The following is a 16655-nucleotide window of genomic DNA, read 5'->3' as shown; positions in this document are numbered from 1 at the left end:
CCCGCGTCCCCTGCTCCTCCCAGCGGTGACAGCGGGGCTGGCAGCCGGACTCCCGACTCGCCTTCGCTTCCGCCGCCCGTTCCCGCCTTCCCCAGGCCCGCGCCTGCGCGAGCTGCCGCGCCTGCGCACGAGGACGCGGCGCGGCCCCTCTCCGCTTTTGGATTATTTTCTTTTTTTTTTTTTTTTTTCTTTTTTTTCTTTTTCTTTTTTTTTTCTCCGGCTGCCGCCGCCGCTGAGCCGCCCTTCTGTAAAAACCAAAACTCCAAAAGCCTTTCCGGCTAAAGCGACAGAGCTCAGTGAATCGGGCCGTGACCCCTCACCCGCGGGGTCGGAGGTGACCGGCAAGATGGCGGCGGCTGCGGAAGAGCTGCGGCGGCCGCGCTGCTGAGGGAGACCCGCGGGGCCGACCCTGCCCCGGGCCCGGCCACCGCCCGGCCCGCTCGATCCTCCGCACCTTTCCCGGCTCTCAGCGGACGGTGCATCCCCAGCCGGCGCTCCCAGGAGCGCGGACCGCGGTGCCTGCCCGGCCGTCCTGGCCGCGGCCCTGCTGATTCCGTCGCTCCCGCCGCCGCTGCCCGCTGAGCCGGTTGTTTGCCGTATTTCCCGCGGAGAGGAACCGCCTCTGGACTGGTTCCGTAACCCCAGCGGACAGAGGGGCTGCGTGCACCCGTAGAAGGTTATGTACAAACACTACTTGGTGGTGGTGCTGTAACGATGGTGCTCCCTCGGGCTGGAGTTCCGGACTGCTGGGGGTCACGCAGCCGCTGAGGAGATGAGTGATCACATACGGCGTGACCCGGGGAAAATTCGAAGGACCCGTTGAGTGAGGATGATGTTGATGCCAGTGTGACGGTCAGCAGTGTGTGTTTAGTGCTGCGGTTCAGGATGAATAGGAAGAAAGGAGACAAAGGATTTGAAAGCCCAAGACCTTATAAATTATAAGTATCTATTTTTTAAAAATTGCTATACTTGAAACCAATGCTCACTGAATCAGACCACAGGCTGATTAATAATGATTTGCTTAAGAACGTTGGAGTTGTTGCTTGTGGTGTAGCTTGCATTCAGAAAATGCGTGTTGCAGATGTATGTTTTAATGTGTAAATAGGCAGCAAGTCTGTCAGCCATTCAGTCTCACGAAGATATTTACATTATGCTCTTCAAACCTTGTACACTTTTTCACACAGTATCCGCACTAAAGACTACGATGTTCCATATGTACTTGCTGTGTCAAGAAGCCCTTTTGACTTAAGGGCTTTTTTATGTACAAAAAAATGCTTGCCTTTGCAGCAAACCGCTTTCTTAAGCAAATTATCGTCTTCACACATTCACTGCTTGGGTTGTAACCAAGCTACAAAGCAGTTGATGGTGGATTTTAGTGCATTTTAATAGATTTCTTGTTATACCTCCTTGATCCCTTTATAAATCTGTTACACAAATGTATTTTTAAGTAGATCAGTCTTCTCATATACACTAAATGTAAGTGACATCCGAATCCATTTTTAGATATGTCTATTGTAAGAATTTTTATCAAACTTTTTATTTCATCTGAAGCACTTTCACTTCTTAATGCACAGGATATGTGCAGATAAAGTGTGATGTGCCATAGAAGTTGAATTATTTCAAGGTTTTGTCTTGAGTCATGAAATACACTACTGTGAAGATGACACCTACTATAGGAAAATACATAGAAATAAATTACAGTTTTTTTTAAAATCGGAATTACTTTATCTCCTGCCTTTTAAATCAGAGTTTTAGTTACCAGGGGTTCCAATACGTCACTCAAAATGTAAGCAAATGCATTTGACTAGTATGAAATACCTATTTTGATTCGTGTATTGGCATTATTTTAAATTACAAATTTTTATGGCATGCTAATTGTAACAGTCCATACTGTATCTTTTAATGTGTAATAGCTGCTTATATAAATTATTTACAAGTGTCAACTCCCCAGGTAAACTTTCCACAGCTCTCTGATTGCAAGTGTTGGCTCTTGCCGTTATTGATCCTGCTCATCACTACATTTTTAGACCTTGGCATTGCCATTTGTAATTCTTTATTTTACATATAGATAAGTGTTGTTCAGAAATTATGTTATCTTCCTGGTTTTTTTATTACTGGTAATGTTCATACTGGTATGATACTATGTTTGATTTTTTGGGGGACTTTCCTGACATTGTCGGTAACTTCTATTCATTATTTGATTTAGACCGCATAAAAGATTGAGATAATCATTAATGATTTTTATAGAAGTATATTCTATTTGCATTATTTATCCATATGTACATATATCCTGTGTGGCTCTCTGTTAAACTGGGTTAAAGTATTATTTTAAATGCTGGCATTTGTGCAAAACCTTACTTTTTTTTTTTTTCTTTCAGCACAACTCATCAGGTAGTTTGTATCAACAACATAAATTTTCAGAGAAAGTCTGTTGTAGTAAGTATTTCTTAATAAAGTGTGAAGTAGAAGTTAAGTGTCTGGGTATTCTTCATGCTTTTAGAGGTAAAAACTGCACTCACAAGCTAATTATGCTGTTCAGATACTTCATATGTTGTACTTTCTAATCTGATGCTTCTCATAAGTCTGTCATTGCTTGAGATGTATCAAATAAAATACTTTCTAATTGTGAGCATTTTTAGTAAAAGATTACTAAATGAAGGCTGCTGCATTGTAAATATTACAGCGCAGTTTGCAGTTCCAAATTCATGCTCACACAGTGTTAGCTGATGTTAGGGATAGGCTTACAGAGTGCTGCCTTGTGTGTGAGTTCACTTGGGCTTTGAAGAGGCTTTCATCATTTCAGGCCTCAAGTCTTCAAGAGTCTTTGTCAGTTAACCCATTTGTTTGAAAGGACTCTGCTTAGGTTTTAAGAATCCTTGTCTCAAGTTCAGATGCCAAAACATACAACATAGTGATGCTAATAACTTTTGAAATCTAGTCAATAGAAGCAGATTTTTTCCAGTAAAACAGGTATGATTGTCAGTTCACATTGAATTTCCTGTTTTGTTTCATTTACAGCTGTGAAGATTCACCTGTTAAATGGCATGAAAGAAAATGTGGAAAATCTTAAGGGCAAATCATTTTCCTTTTTAAATCTGAAAATATCATCTTTATACCAGTGATTTTTAAAAATTGTATTAGTAATAATTTTTTATATCTCTCTAGTTTTTGAGTTGATAACGATTTAACAGAAGATTTTGATTTGTGTTTTCATAGGGTTATGTGGAACTGACAATATTTCCCACAGTTGCAAACCTGAACAGAATCAAGCTGAACAGTAAACAGTGCAGGATTTACAGAGTGAGAGTCAATGATTTAGAAGCAGCTTTCATCTATAACGATCCAACGCTGGAGGTCTGTCACCATGAGTCAAAGCAGTAAGTGATGTATTTAAGACTCTGCAGATGTAGTGTTTTCTGTTGCTATTAAGTATAACCTTTTCTATTTTACTTTCAGGTTTTATCTAGTAATTTCTAATGGTAACTTTTGGTATGGTACCTTAATTTTGGGGAAGTATTTTGGCAGCAATTTTGACTCTTACACTAGTTTTCTTTAGAATTTCTTGTGCTAATATATCTTTGTATTGTTTTGTGGAAGTATAAAAGAAATTTTCTATAAAGTACTTCTTTATGGAGAAAAAAAGCCTTGGATTTGATCTCTGTGCTCAAGACACACTGTATATTTCTTTATTCATCAGTTATGCAAGGGCTTAAATAATTCAGTTTGCAAATACAGTGTTCATTTATATAGGACACTGAATTTATTATCAGAGTTACACAGTTTTCTTTGAGTCTTGATACTGAACCACTTGAGTATATTTGTAATTCTGTTTGCTTTGTGACTTGCTCATTATGTCAAAAATTCAGAATCCTTATTGCAGGGATTCTAGATTATTGTGAAGAGTTAGAAAGTAAAGCTTTTGACCTTTCCTAAGGAATCAAACTTTCATTATTTATTGTTGTAGGTAACAGTATAAGTCCTAGAACCTGAAATCACTTCAAAATTTGAAAGGAAAAGTTTCAAATTTTTCACCATCTCATATTGAAGAGTATGTTTTAAATCATGTGGCATCATGCATGTTCTAGGGAACTGATATGCAAAGGGGCTTTAGCAAAAAATCTTGCAGCCATTTCATTTTTGGTAAGAGCATGAAGTGCAAATGTTTTCCCTAGGTATTCTCTTTTGATTTGCTGGAGCATTCATATTCTCACTCCTTCTTTTAGCTGGCTTGGTCGAATTTACAATTTGCTGAATTGTTAAAAGACTTCTAGTGAAAGTGTTGTTTAACAGCAGCTGATAAAAAAAATCACAGAGTCCTTTAGGTTGCAAAAGACTGTCTGAAATCATCTAGTCCAATTCCCCTGCTCATACGGGGTCAGGTAGAGCAGGTTACACAGGGCTGTGTCCATTTGGGTTTTAAGCATCTTTGGGAATGGAATCTCTGCAGTCTCTTCAGGCAATCTTCTCCAGTGTTGACGACCCTCACAGTAAAAAGCATTTTCTTGTATTCTAGATAGAATTTCGTGTATTCTAACTTACATCTGCTGACAGGACCGAACACAGTGGGCACAAACTGAGACACAGGAGGTTCCCTCTGAACATTAAGAAAGAGTTTTTACTGTGAGGGTGACTGAACACTGATACAGTTTACTCAGAGACTGTAGAGTCTCTATCCTTGGAAATATTCGAGTCATCTGGACATGCTCCTGGGCAAGTGGTTGTAGGTGACCCTGTTGGAGCTGAGGGGTTGAACAAGAAGACCTTCAGAAATCGCTTCCAACCTCAGCCATTCTGTGATTCTGTAATAACTGGAATCCTGCGTAACTCCTAGAAGATGTGAGAAAGGAGCAGCATTTAAAATGATCAGAGTGAGCACTCCATTATGTTAAAAAAGGAATTAGGAGAGAGAATTCTGTCATTTTGTGGTGAAGGTGCAGAGTGTTTTGTTCAAACTATTCAAATTTAATAGAAAATCTCTTTTATTTCATAACTCCTGTGTTATTCATAGTTATGAAAGACAGAGGTCACCAAATATTCATTAGAAAAACTGGTATGCCTCTTTCTGTATCTCAGAAGTTAAAGGCAACATGAGTTACAAAATATTAGAGGAAGTAAGATGTATTTTTCCATTAAAATATCTGGTCACAATTGGGTAGTTAAATATAGCATCTCTGCTCTTTAGGCAGGATTGCAAGCAGAAATACTAGAAATCTAAAAACTCCAGAATTAGTACCTCAAAAAAGTCATCAGTGTGTTCTCTGCCCTTCTTTACAAAGGACTGCTTCTAGAAACAGTGGTTTGTACTAGTCTTTATATCTAATAATCTGGTCATCTCTTCCAAGTTCTCATTTGTTATGGCAAGTTTAGTCATAGTGTCCTTTGTACTCTTGCTGCTTAGCTGCAGCAATTACTTTGAACGGGACACAGATGAGACATGATGGTTTGTTTCTGATCTTACAGGGAAACTTTTGCACAGTTTTCTTAAGTAGTCTGTTGAGCTAGTAAATGGGAAAGGAAGAAGGTTCTTGGCAATCTATTTATTTAAAATATTTTGTTTTCAATATTAACTTTTCCCTGTTGTGTGTAGCAAATACAAATTCAAGTTATAAGATTGTATTTGCAAACATTTAAATTTTTTTTCATAATGCTTTTAGTTTCTTAGGTGTTATTTTCTAAATGAACATGTAAAATCATAGAAGTGTTGAAATTGGAAAAGACCCATAAGATCATCGTAAGTCCCAACTGTCAACCCAGCACCACCATGACCATTAAATCATGTCTTCAGGTGCCATATCCACATGGTTTTTGAACACTTTCAGGAATGGTGACTCCACCACTTCCCTGGGAAATCTATTCCAACCTTTACAGTCTTTTCTGTGAAGAAATTTTTTCCAAATAGCTTGTCTGGGGCATAAGTATTTAGAAAAGTTGTTAATTTAATGGACGCTTTCCTACCTTTTTATCAAAGTTAAAATAATCTGAAGACTTCTTACTCCCTTAGTTAGTGAATTCTATTTAAAATGGAAAACTCTGTATGGAGTAAAAATTAGGAAACTTGCTACAGTATCTCTGACTTGAAAGCTTATGTTTGCTGATAGGAGATTAAGAGAAATGGTTCACTGTTATGTTGTACAAATTTTGGCATGCAGGAAAACAGTTAAAAGAGGGTTGAGAAATTCAGCTTTTTGTATGACACAATTCTGTCTTCTTCACTGTGCTGCTCTTTGCTACTTCTTGGTGAGATCTGTGAGATCTCCTCTTTGTGTTCTGAATTGAAATATTCAACTTGTTTTCGGTTCAGATTGTACTTTTGGGTTTTAGCATCTTTGAGGAGAAAATCATTGACACGTGGTCTCTATCATTTCACATTTTCAGTGTTGCAGAAGGTGAAACAATTTTTTCAGTCATGTATATTTTCAGTTCCCCTGAATATCAGAAAAACCTTCACTAAAAAGGTAATTAAAAGTCAGTGAAATTTGTAGGAAAGGTTAGAAGCCATTAATTAGCACATAAAATATATTTTAGCTTTGATACCATTGCAAATTTTCCATTAAACCATAACTTCAGATAACAAGTGAGGGAGTGTTTAAAGGTTTATCTAGAAATAAAGTTGGAATTCTGTCTCCTAATTTCCCCTGGAGGCTTCAGGACAGCATGGCTTTTTCGTATCAGAAGAGATGTATGAACTTAGATAATGCAGTCACTTCCTTCCTGGCCAAGCAAACACCTGAACAGTGGTGTAGGGTATGAAATAATTCACATTGTTTACTGTGTGTACACAACCTGGCAGAGAATCCCATTTTACTCGTGCTTTTGAGAAGAGTTCCAAATCTTGTGAAGACTGCACATAGTGTTGGAGGATGTTTATTTGGGTCATGTTTTAGGGCTGCTAAAGTTTTTGTGTATTACACCTGCCTATCCTCCTCGTCTTTCTTGTAAATTGTTGCTTTCTTCCTTCTGTCAGTATAAGTGAAATGAGTTTGCTTTTTCTGGGCTGTCCTTCTACCTTCTATATAGAAATCCCAGTGCATATTTTGAATACTGAGACAACTGCTTGTATCTCAGCCCTATTTATTTAAAGCTGGCAAAGGAGATTTTTTTTTCTTAATCTTATGGTTGAGATTGTAAACTGTTAAATAGGTGCAGCAAAAGTTTGGAGTTTGGGTGCAGTAGTTTGATCTCTGGTAAGTGAAATTCGTGATGATCCCACTGTGTCTGCTTACATGCTTCACATTTGTGGGATAATTAGAATGCCAGGCTGAGAAGCTGTTACATTTTAGTGTTATTTATTTTTCCGTATAAAAGAAGCTGTGTTTTGGTATAGCTAGCTCATGTGCACATAGTGCTTTCCTGTGCAATGCTGGTTCATTCGTCTTTTTTTTAGCTTGAAGCCTGTAGTACTTAAACATTACAAATATGAAAATATTTTGATATCCTCTGACTTCATTGTAGCTTTATTTACAAGCAGCAGTAAACTGTGAGAGAGAGCAATGTGGTAGCCTTCAGGGCTTCAGGTTGTTCTCTACCACCTCACCTCATTTTCCAGGGGCGAGCAAAAGGCTTGCTTCCAGGTCCCACAGCATGGCAGAGGGGTCAGGTATTTTCAGGAGTTTTCCTGGAATGAGCAATACCATGTGAATCATTCACCTCTTTTCTCATACACTTTGTTGGTATTGTTGCTGTTGCTGTTCGTTGTTTTATTTCATTGATGTCTCTGGTAAATTGCTCTTACCTCAATCCATAATCGTTACCTTTTGTGGCTCCAGTTCTCCTCTGCAGCCCACCACCGGGGCAGGGTGGAGAGAGAGACAGTGGCACGTGGTTTGAGGTCATTTCGGTGGAAACACTAAATGGAGGAATTGCTAGACCATGCCACAAAGGTGCAGAGCACTTTTGAAAAGAGATGACAAAGCTCTTAAATTTGACCAAGACTGAAAATCACGTTTTTCAGCATGACAAAGATTCAAATCATTGCCCTATTAATAAATCACCTATATGTATTATGTATTTAAAATTATGTATCTTGCATGTACTCCAATATCAAGTGCTTATTCTGTTTGGGAAGCAAAGTAAAGTAGTAATGAATTACAGGTAATGAAGAGTAATGAATTACAGGTAGAGCAAAGAACTTACTTTACCAAGTTGAAGTTAATGAAAACAGTGAATGAAACAGACTTGCTGTTTGGCACATACATTTGTAGCAGTGGTGCAGCTACTAATGAGGAATGCTATGGAAATAGCATAGTAATAGTAAAAAATAAGTCTCTGCAGAATCTCTTCTTTACAGTCACTCAAGCTATATGCGCTTGGTCTGTAGTTAAGTGTTTGGGGTGAATTCTGACAACAAAATGTATCTCTACTGGGAAAAAGCCATGAATACACATTTGTTTTTCATTGTCAATCTACACTCAGCATTAGGAAAATTTATCATTGTTCCTTGGACTGTAACTTTTGGCATATGCTCTGTTTTTCTTAAAATGGCCATATTCAGTTTATTGAGAGTAGTTCAACCTATGAAAAGATTAATCCATGGTACTACTACGCCTTTAATGGATTCCTTTTATGATGAATCACCCCTTTGAAGTGGAACACTTCACAAAAATAGAAATATAAGAATAGACTTATTTTCCATAAAATGTTAAACTCTGGAGTCTACCTTCTTTGCTGTAAAATCATAATCTTTTCCTGTCTGTGAACCCAGTGACGTTTAAAATGTAGCCACAAGCTCATCACAGTCCTCAAAGTTTGAACAAATTCTCACTGATGTGTAGGAAAGGGATCCCTATCAATAATAGTCAATTTTCAGAAACAGTTTGGAGTAAAATTAAACACTTTGGACTTTAACAGAATGTTACTGAGGCTTTCTTTTGCTAGCTTTTTTGATTACTAATAGTTCTTAGCCATGCAGTCTCTTTCGAAATAGAGTTTTTCCAGTGGTGTTTGTTTGCCCTTCTAGGGTTCCATCTGAAGGACAGCTTAAAGCAGCTTTGCTTAGGGAGGTTCTTTGACCCCTCAGTATGACATATCAAGGGAGTAAATGAACTAAAAGCTACCTGTATAGAAAAAAAGGACTTATTTTCCCATTTGACACTTTCAGCTGCATCCCTACAGGATTAGATGAACAGTAGTCTCCTTAGTGAGTGGGGTAGTAGTGGTGCTTGAATGAGAATAGCAGGCACCACATCAGCTAGAGTTTAAGTGGGCTGGAATTGTTCTGGAGCCATTCCTGAATTTATACTATATTCCAGAGTACAAACTCAGCCTTTTTCTTTTAAAACTGGATGGCATTATGTCTGACCTAAAAATACAGTTTACTGTGAAAAAGGAAAAGAAAAGTGTGTTAAAACTTGAGATTTGTGTGTTTCTGTACTGAAATGGTCCCATTTACTATTCATGTCTGATTTTCAGAAGCTTCCAAGCAAAGTAGAAAAGTTTACTGCTCCTGATATTCTCAGTCTTGGTAGTGGTGCCAGGGAATTTGTGCACTATTATTGCCAAAGATGAAGAGCTACGTGAAAATATGTTCTCAATATATTTCTGTGTTTTATCGAAGTTTTTTATATGTGGAAGACTCAGAATATTAAGCATGGTGTTTGACATACCTAGACTTACTGAATGGTGTTGCTGTCCTGGTTAATTATACTTTGTTCTTCCAAGTAAAGTACTGTAATTTGGGTTGTTTCCTCTGTGGGTGGTGAACAGAGAATGGTTAGATGAGAGCAAAATCCTGAAATGAGCTCATGTCTGCTTTGTGTGGACTTCAGATTCCACGGAAGGTGGAGTCCCCAGCCAGAAGTTAATTTACTCTCTTGTGGTGCAGTAATCATTCACCTGGGTCAGGACAATCCCCAGTGTCAGTACAGGTTCAGGGATAAAGGGATTGCAGGCAGCCCTGCAGAGAAGGACTTCAAGGTGCTGATGGATGAGAGGCTCAGCATGAGCTGGCATTTGCACCCCAAAAAGCCAGCAGTGTCCTGGGCTGCATCACCAGCAGTGTGAGGGAGGGGACTCTGCCCCTCCACTCCACTCTGCCCTTGTGAGACCCCACCTGCAGTGTGCTGCTTCCAGCTCTGAGGTCATCAGCACAGAAGGACATGGACCTCTTGGAGCAGATCCAGGATAGTAAGAGGGATGGAGCATCTGTCTGTGGGGAAAGGCTGAAAGAGTTGAGGTTGTTCAGCCTGGAGAAGATGCAGCTCTAGGAAGATCTTACTGCAACCTTTCAGTACTTAGAGGGGGCTTTATAAGAAGGATGAGGCAGACTTTTTAGTAGGGCTTGATACAGTAGGGTAATGATTTTAAACTATTAGAGGGTAGATTTAGACCAGGTGCAAGGAAAAACTCTTACTGTGGGGGCAGTGAAACTCTGGAACTGGTTTCCCAGGGAGGTGATAGATGCCCCATCCCTGGAGACATGGAAGGTCTGGTTGGACAGGGCTCTGAGCCACCTCATCTAGATGTCACTGTCCTCCCCCAGGAGAGTTGGACTACATAACCTTGGAAGGTCCCTTCCAACCCAGAGTGTTCTGTGGCTCTGTGATTCCCTGACTGCTTTATGCTTGATTGTATCTTGCTTCCACAGTGCTTGGATTCATCAGCTAAATTCTGTGGGAAAGGTGATAAGTTAGTCAAGAACATTCTCTTCAGGTATAGTTGTGCAAGCTTTTGAAAAACTGTGTGTACTGGAGAATTAGAATTAAGAAAGATTTTGCTCCCATGCTTTAAACAGTTTAGAAATCCATTTTGAAGAAGTATAAAAGCTATCGCATAAAGTTGTAAAAGCAGGGTTATTTTTGAACTTCACCGGTCATTCTCCACATTAAATAATAAGGTAACATCCTAGTCATAAGTACTTTAACAGAAGACATGTTCCTGCTCATTTCAGTAGAATACAATTAATCTAAGTCATAACTGAAGTAATGATAGGACTTTGTAATGAAGTGAGGAGTTAATAAGCAACTGATACATAGTTAAAACCTTACATAGCTCAAACCTTATTACAAAAAAACTGTGTTTGCATCTTAAATAAATAACAGTACACTTTAAAAAATGTTTAAAATATAACTAGAAACTATAAAGTATAGCACGTATTTCTGTGTTTGTGTATTAATGGCAAAACTCACAATATTTTATGTGTTACTTACAAGTGCATTAAAAAAAACCTCCTATTCCTATCCATCAAGCTAAAAGGGAAAAAATGCCATTGCCAAGCTAAAATCTTACATTTAGGAAAGCAAGATAAGAGCAAAACTGCAATATATGAGGAAGCAGATCTTCAAGACGGAGCTTTAGAATAAAGATACAAACTTCATCCAAAATAAAAACCAGATTTTAAAATTTCTGTTCCAGTAAATGTAGATACTACTCTTACTGGCAAGAAAACAACACTGAGCATTTCTCAGTTTATTGGGAGTTACTACTGCTTAAGTGGTTTTGATCACAGATCACTTCTGCAAGAGCCATATTTTAAGTTCTGGTTGTTGAAATCTGATCTGTACTCCTTTTCTCTTCCGTTCCTTTAGAAACAAACCAAAACGCTTGGTCGTCCATGCACTTCGAAATTCAGTATAGAAATTGTCTTGACTTCTTAATTGTTTCTTGTGGTTCGGCTCAGTTGTACTTTTAGAATTAACTGGGTATTTCTGACAGGAGGAATCTCAACTATTTCTCCAATGCCTATGCTGCTGCTGTCAGTGCTGTGGATCCAGATGCTGGAAACGGAGAACTCTGCATTAAGGTTCCCTCGGAGCTGTGGAAACATGTTGATGGTAAAGAGACCATGCTGAAAAATTAATTTAGGATGTCAGAGTTGTCAGCTACAAGTTTGCTTAGGAAGAGAATAGCTTTGAAGAAGTAGAAGTAGTGTTACATTATTTTATGAATTATTGATTACTGTTTCCTTTTTCCTCTCCACTTGAACTCTGAAAAATAATTTCACGTTTTGGTAATATGAAGTGTTGCAAGGTTTCTTGACACTATATACAAACATACTCTTGGGTGGTCATGACCCCAGGAAAATACTTGAGGAAGTGGGAATAATGGAGTGTACTGAAGGCTAAATTGTAATTTTGAAATTGCTTACAATCTATATAATATCCAACAAAGAAAATAATTTACAAGGATAAAGTAATATACATCTTTTTACAAAGCTTAACTAATTTTATGCCATCTGACTTTGAGGAATGCTAATTTTAAAATTGATTTGGTAGTGAAAGTATACTCCTTTATAAACTGGTATACTAGATCCTGGAATAAGGAACTATTTTAGTAAACACCTCCAGTGTTGATTATTTTCTTACAGGGATCTTAGTAGTTTCTTATATTATTTCTTGCATGGTTTTATCGGTTTTTCCCGTGGATTTATGAGCCCTCTGAGAGAATAATAATTGTATCATGAGGCTGACTCATGCAATATTGTCAGATGCACCTTGATGGGAAAGACATTTTTGTTTATTTTTTGTGTAAGTTCCTGTTTCCTTACCTGCAAGCCTAGAAGGGAAAAATATTCAAACATGTACAATTTCACTTTTCAAAGTTCGAGTGCCAAAATATGGTGATACCTGTGGGATAAATTTCAGTATATGCTTGAATTTCTTATCTTGCCTATCTGTTCATAGGTGAGATTTCTGTGAAACTAAACCAAAGCAAAGGCACTTAAGTAAGTTACAGGAAAAGCATTAACTATAGTAAGAGATTTTAAGCAATTGCAAATGACAATAATATGTCCTTTGAGAATGTGCCTGCTTCATAGAGATTTTGGAGAAAATTTTTTTAGCAGGGTGCCAAGGAGATCATGGTTAGGGTATAGTCTGTATAAATATGCTTTACTGTTTGGGAATTGGAAGATGAAATGTGACTCCAATTGCAGTTTTTATTAATTAATGAAAGTTCTTATAAATTCATCTCCTGTAAGTTGTGCTTAGGTACGTCTCAGTTTTGTAAGCTTTGAGCTGTACTTTGTAAGTTGACTGGGAAGTCCATGAGAATGAAGTTATCACATAATCTTCAAAGACCTAGAGTCCAAAACTGAGTTACTATTCTGAAATTACTTTTGTGTAAGTTGTTTATACTTACTCCAGTTTTGGTCTTTCTGCTGCAGAGTTAAAAGTCCTAAAGGTGCATATAAATTTTTCTCTGGACCAGCCAAAAGGAGGCCTTCATTTTGTGGTACCCAACATGGAGGGCAACATGGCAGAAAGAGGGGCTCATGTCTTTTCATGCGGTTATCAAAATTCTACAAGGTAAGAAAACTGTCTTTGAGTGTTAGATTTGTATTTCCTGTTTATTCTCAGAGTGTAGGAAATACAAATAATTTATTTGAATTCTTTTAAGTTTATAAAATTCTAAAACTTAATTTGTGCTTGAAAGGAGCTTACCAGTGTGAAGTAGCATCTCTTGACTAGTAATTAGAATGTCTAGTCTTTAGAGCTCAGCAGGAGGTAAAGACAAAATACACTTGTAAAACTTCATGAAGTTAATGTATTGTAGGGGTCAGTATGTCAACATTCATATATTCTTAAAGTATTTAGGGATAGAGTTTGGAACTTGAAAGAAAAATCAACTGTGGAAAAGGTGATCGTTAAGTATAATTGTTAACCATTTTCCCCCCAATCCTAACCTTCCTAGATTTTGGTTTCCTTGTGTGGATTCATATTCTGAGTTGTGTACCTGGAAACTTGAGTATACTGTAGATGCTGCAATGGTGGCTGTTTCAAATGGAGATTTGGTGGAAACTGTGTACACCCATGATATGAGAAAGAAGACTTTTCATTACATGTTGACTATTCCAACTGCAGCTTCTAACATCTCCTTGGCAATTGGACCTTTTGAAATCCTTGTTGATCCATACATGCATGAGGTAATATACCATAGAAGCCTCCTTGGTTTTTTTCGAAAGAGTTACTGGGGTTTTTTGTTGCAGTCATTGTATATTAGTCCAAGTATTTCTAGATCAACCTTCATCAGTACAGTTATATGGTAAAACTTGTCTAGTAATGCCTGTATTTAAATTTATCTCCAAAAAGCCTTAAAATAAGCAGTAATTCCATTTATATCTGAATTTATGGGGTAAATTTAGTTGAAATTTGGTTTCTTCCCTGATACATAATATACTTGATATTTATGTATTTAAATATATTCATAGGTCTTGTAACAAATTTTCCTTTGTTTGTAGGTGACTCACTTCTGCTTACCACAACTTCTGCCATTGCTCAAACACACCACATCCTACCTTCATGAGGTGTTTGAATTTTATGAGGAGATTCTTACCTGCCGCTATCCTTACTCTTGTTTCAAGACTGTTTTTATAGATGAAGCTTATGTTGAAGTAGCTGCTTATGCATCCATGAGTATTTTCAGGTTAGTATTTGGGAAAATTACACCTAAATCCACAGGCCTAGAAGCTTTAGATCCAAGACTGTTAGGAAATACATGAAACTCTAATTTATTTTTGTAGCCTGAGTTTTGGGCTTTCTAGTTTGAAAACGCTTGATTTTATTGACATCACAGGCTCTTAACACATTTCGATTTTTATCTGTTGTAAAGATGTTGGATTTACTTTAAGAAGAAACTGGGAGTGATTTTTCCTTCTGAATTAGAAATGCCATGCATGAGGTATTTAATCTCAGATTAAGTGCAGAAGTTTGATAGTGTTTTATTTCTCTCCAGCTGGAATAGAATATCAGGAATCCAAGAGAGTTTCACCAATTAAACTACTTAGATTCTACACAGAGAGTTATGTATAGATTATAATAGCAAGAGATCTGCCTGCATTAAGATTATTAAAAATAAAAAAATTTAAAAGATGTTACTATCTCATTGAAAAAACAGTGTAGAAATTATTTTACTTGTTCTGGTTTTAAGGCTCTTGTGTTTCTTTGGAGCCAGTGCTCATGCTGTGTTATTTCTTTTTATGGGGGTCCAGCACAAATCTCTTGCACAGTGCAATGATTATAGATGAAACTCCACTGACAAGGAGATGCTTGGCACAGGCCCTGGCCCAGCAGTTCTTTGGATGTTTCATATCCAGAATGTCCTGGTAAGTATTTTACCATAGTATTTTCCAGAAAATGGGGAGGATCTAGGACACTCAAATTGTAATTTGTGAATTGCATTTTATCAGAAAAATAAGTAAAACAGTAATTGTAGAAGAAAGGGAAAATGGAGGAAAAAGTAAGAATAATAAACCCAGCTCAGTAAATGAAATTCATTAGTATTTTTTGTTGTTTTGAAAGGAGAATGTAAGAGGCAAAAGTTCCAAATATTGTATAGATTGAATATATCTTCCTGAATGTTGTAGTGTGCTTTGGCATCTGAAAATTTTTGAAAGGTAACTCTTTTGCATGATCAGTCAATTTCTATTAGATATTTTGAATGATCAAGTATAGCCTGCATGCAAAGTACTTGTAGAGCACAGAACTAATAAATTAAGAAGTTTTTCAGAGAGGAGAATGCAGAAATTGGTGTCAAGTAGGAAAATTCCTGCTAAGGTGGCTTTAACTCCATGTCTCAGAAAACCTCCCCAAATGGCTCTTGCAGTTCTGATCAGTATTTATGTTAAATCCTTTTGCATACACTCTGTTTATTGGAGACCCAAAAAATAAAGTAACCCATTACTTTTTTTATGGCAAAAGTCTGTGTGCCAGAGCAACCTTGTCTTTAAAACAAAGGAAATCAACATGTTCTTAAATTGACGTTTATACTGTTGTAATTTCTCTGACTCTCTTCTTTATTTCTAACCTACTTCTGTGATGAAGGCAATTTTTTGCATCCTTCATAATGACTCCATTTTTATATGTTCTTGTTCTATTTATTTCATCATACCCTGTGTACAATATCATTTTTCTGTTTAAGGTTCTAGTTCATGATCATGTTGTAGTTTTTGTCAATTTTTTCTCTCTTAGAGCATAACTTACAGAAGATGTGTTTAAAAGGGTTTCCACCAAATTATGAGATATTTTGTCTACTTACTGTCCAAATCTTCTGCACTGCATTGAGTTGTTTATCAAGAAATTAAGATCATATAGATTAGCAGTTGCTTTAACTTTTGTGTTCATTTCCACCTGTTTATTATTATTGTTTCAGCTGAAATAGTTTGGTTTCATATTTTAATCTGGATTTCTGTGGTAAAAGTTCAGTTTTCACTGACTTTTCAGTTTCATTAGTCCTGTCCAGGTGCCAAGTTCCATAAATTGGTTCACAGCTCATCAGACTTCTGTTGACTTAGAGATGTTATACAACCTCTTGAAATTTCTGGCTATTTTTGAACTGGTCAGAAATACCATCCCTTACAAAACATCCTCTGAAGTGATACAATTAATGTTTGTTTCTTAAAATAGGTCAGATGAATGGGTGCTAAAGGGAATCTCTGGTTACATTTATGGCCTTTGGATGAAAAAAACCTTTGGTGTTAATGAGTATCGTCACTGGATTAAACAGGTAACATCATAGCGTTTTCTATACCTTTCAGACATTTTGCATCAAAGAAGTATAAAAACAGAATATAATATGACTTTGCATTGCAATCTAAAGACCTTTTTAGTAGTGACAAACCTCAGACCTAAAGTATTTTTACCACTTGCTGCAAGGAAGAGCACTGAACATACAAACCAAAATAGATTTTTGTGACTGCCATATGAATAATGAATAATAATTGT

At 37.3% G+C, this 16655-nt stretch overlaps 1 protein-coding gene across 4 annotated transcripts in view; it reads left to right on the top strand.

The window, feature by feature from the left end:
- The first annotated feature begins 346 nt into the window (after positions 1-346).
- The window catches only part of TAF2 (TATA-box binding protein associated factor 2), a 59568-nt gene continuing 43259 nt past the window's right edge, over positions 347-16655 (top strand). For 2 of the 4 annotated variants that reach the window (XM_088178713.1, XM_088178704.1), the window contains exons 1-9: positions 347-939; positions 2383-2436; positions 3217-3377; positions 11653-11768; positions 13100-13241; positions 13627-13858; positions 14174-14358; positions 14924-15037; positions 16338-16437. In XM_088178713.1, the coding sequence (XP_088034839.1) occupies positions 886-939; positions 2383-2436; positions 3217-3377; positions 11653-11768; positions 13100-13241; positions 13627-13858; positions 14174-14358; positions 14924-15037; positions 16338-16437 (1158 nt within the window). In that variant the 5' untranslated portion in view covers positions 347-885. Of the gene's footprint in view, positions 940-2382; positions 2437-3216; positions 3378-11649; positions 11769-13099; positions 13242-13626; positions 13859-14173; positions 14359-14923; positions 15038-16337; positions 16438-16655 lie in introns of all 4 variants that reach the window. The other 2 variants (XM_088178709.1, XM_088178701.1) reach the window with 1 other exon arrangement.

This window comes from Sturnus vulgaris, chromosome 1, assembly GCF_052056855.1.
Source record: "Sturnus vulgaris isolate bStuVul1 chromosome 1, bStuVul1.hap1, whole genome shotgun sequence".
In the NCBI taxonomy this organism is placed as follows: Eukaryota; Metazoa; Chordata; class Aves; order Passeriformes; family Sturnidae; genus Sturnus; species Sturnus vulgaris.
This window is presented reverse-complemented; position numbering and strand designations above follow the sequence as displayed.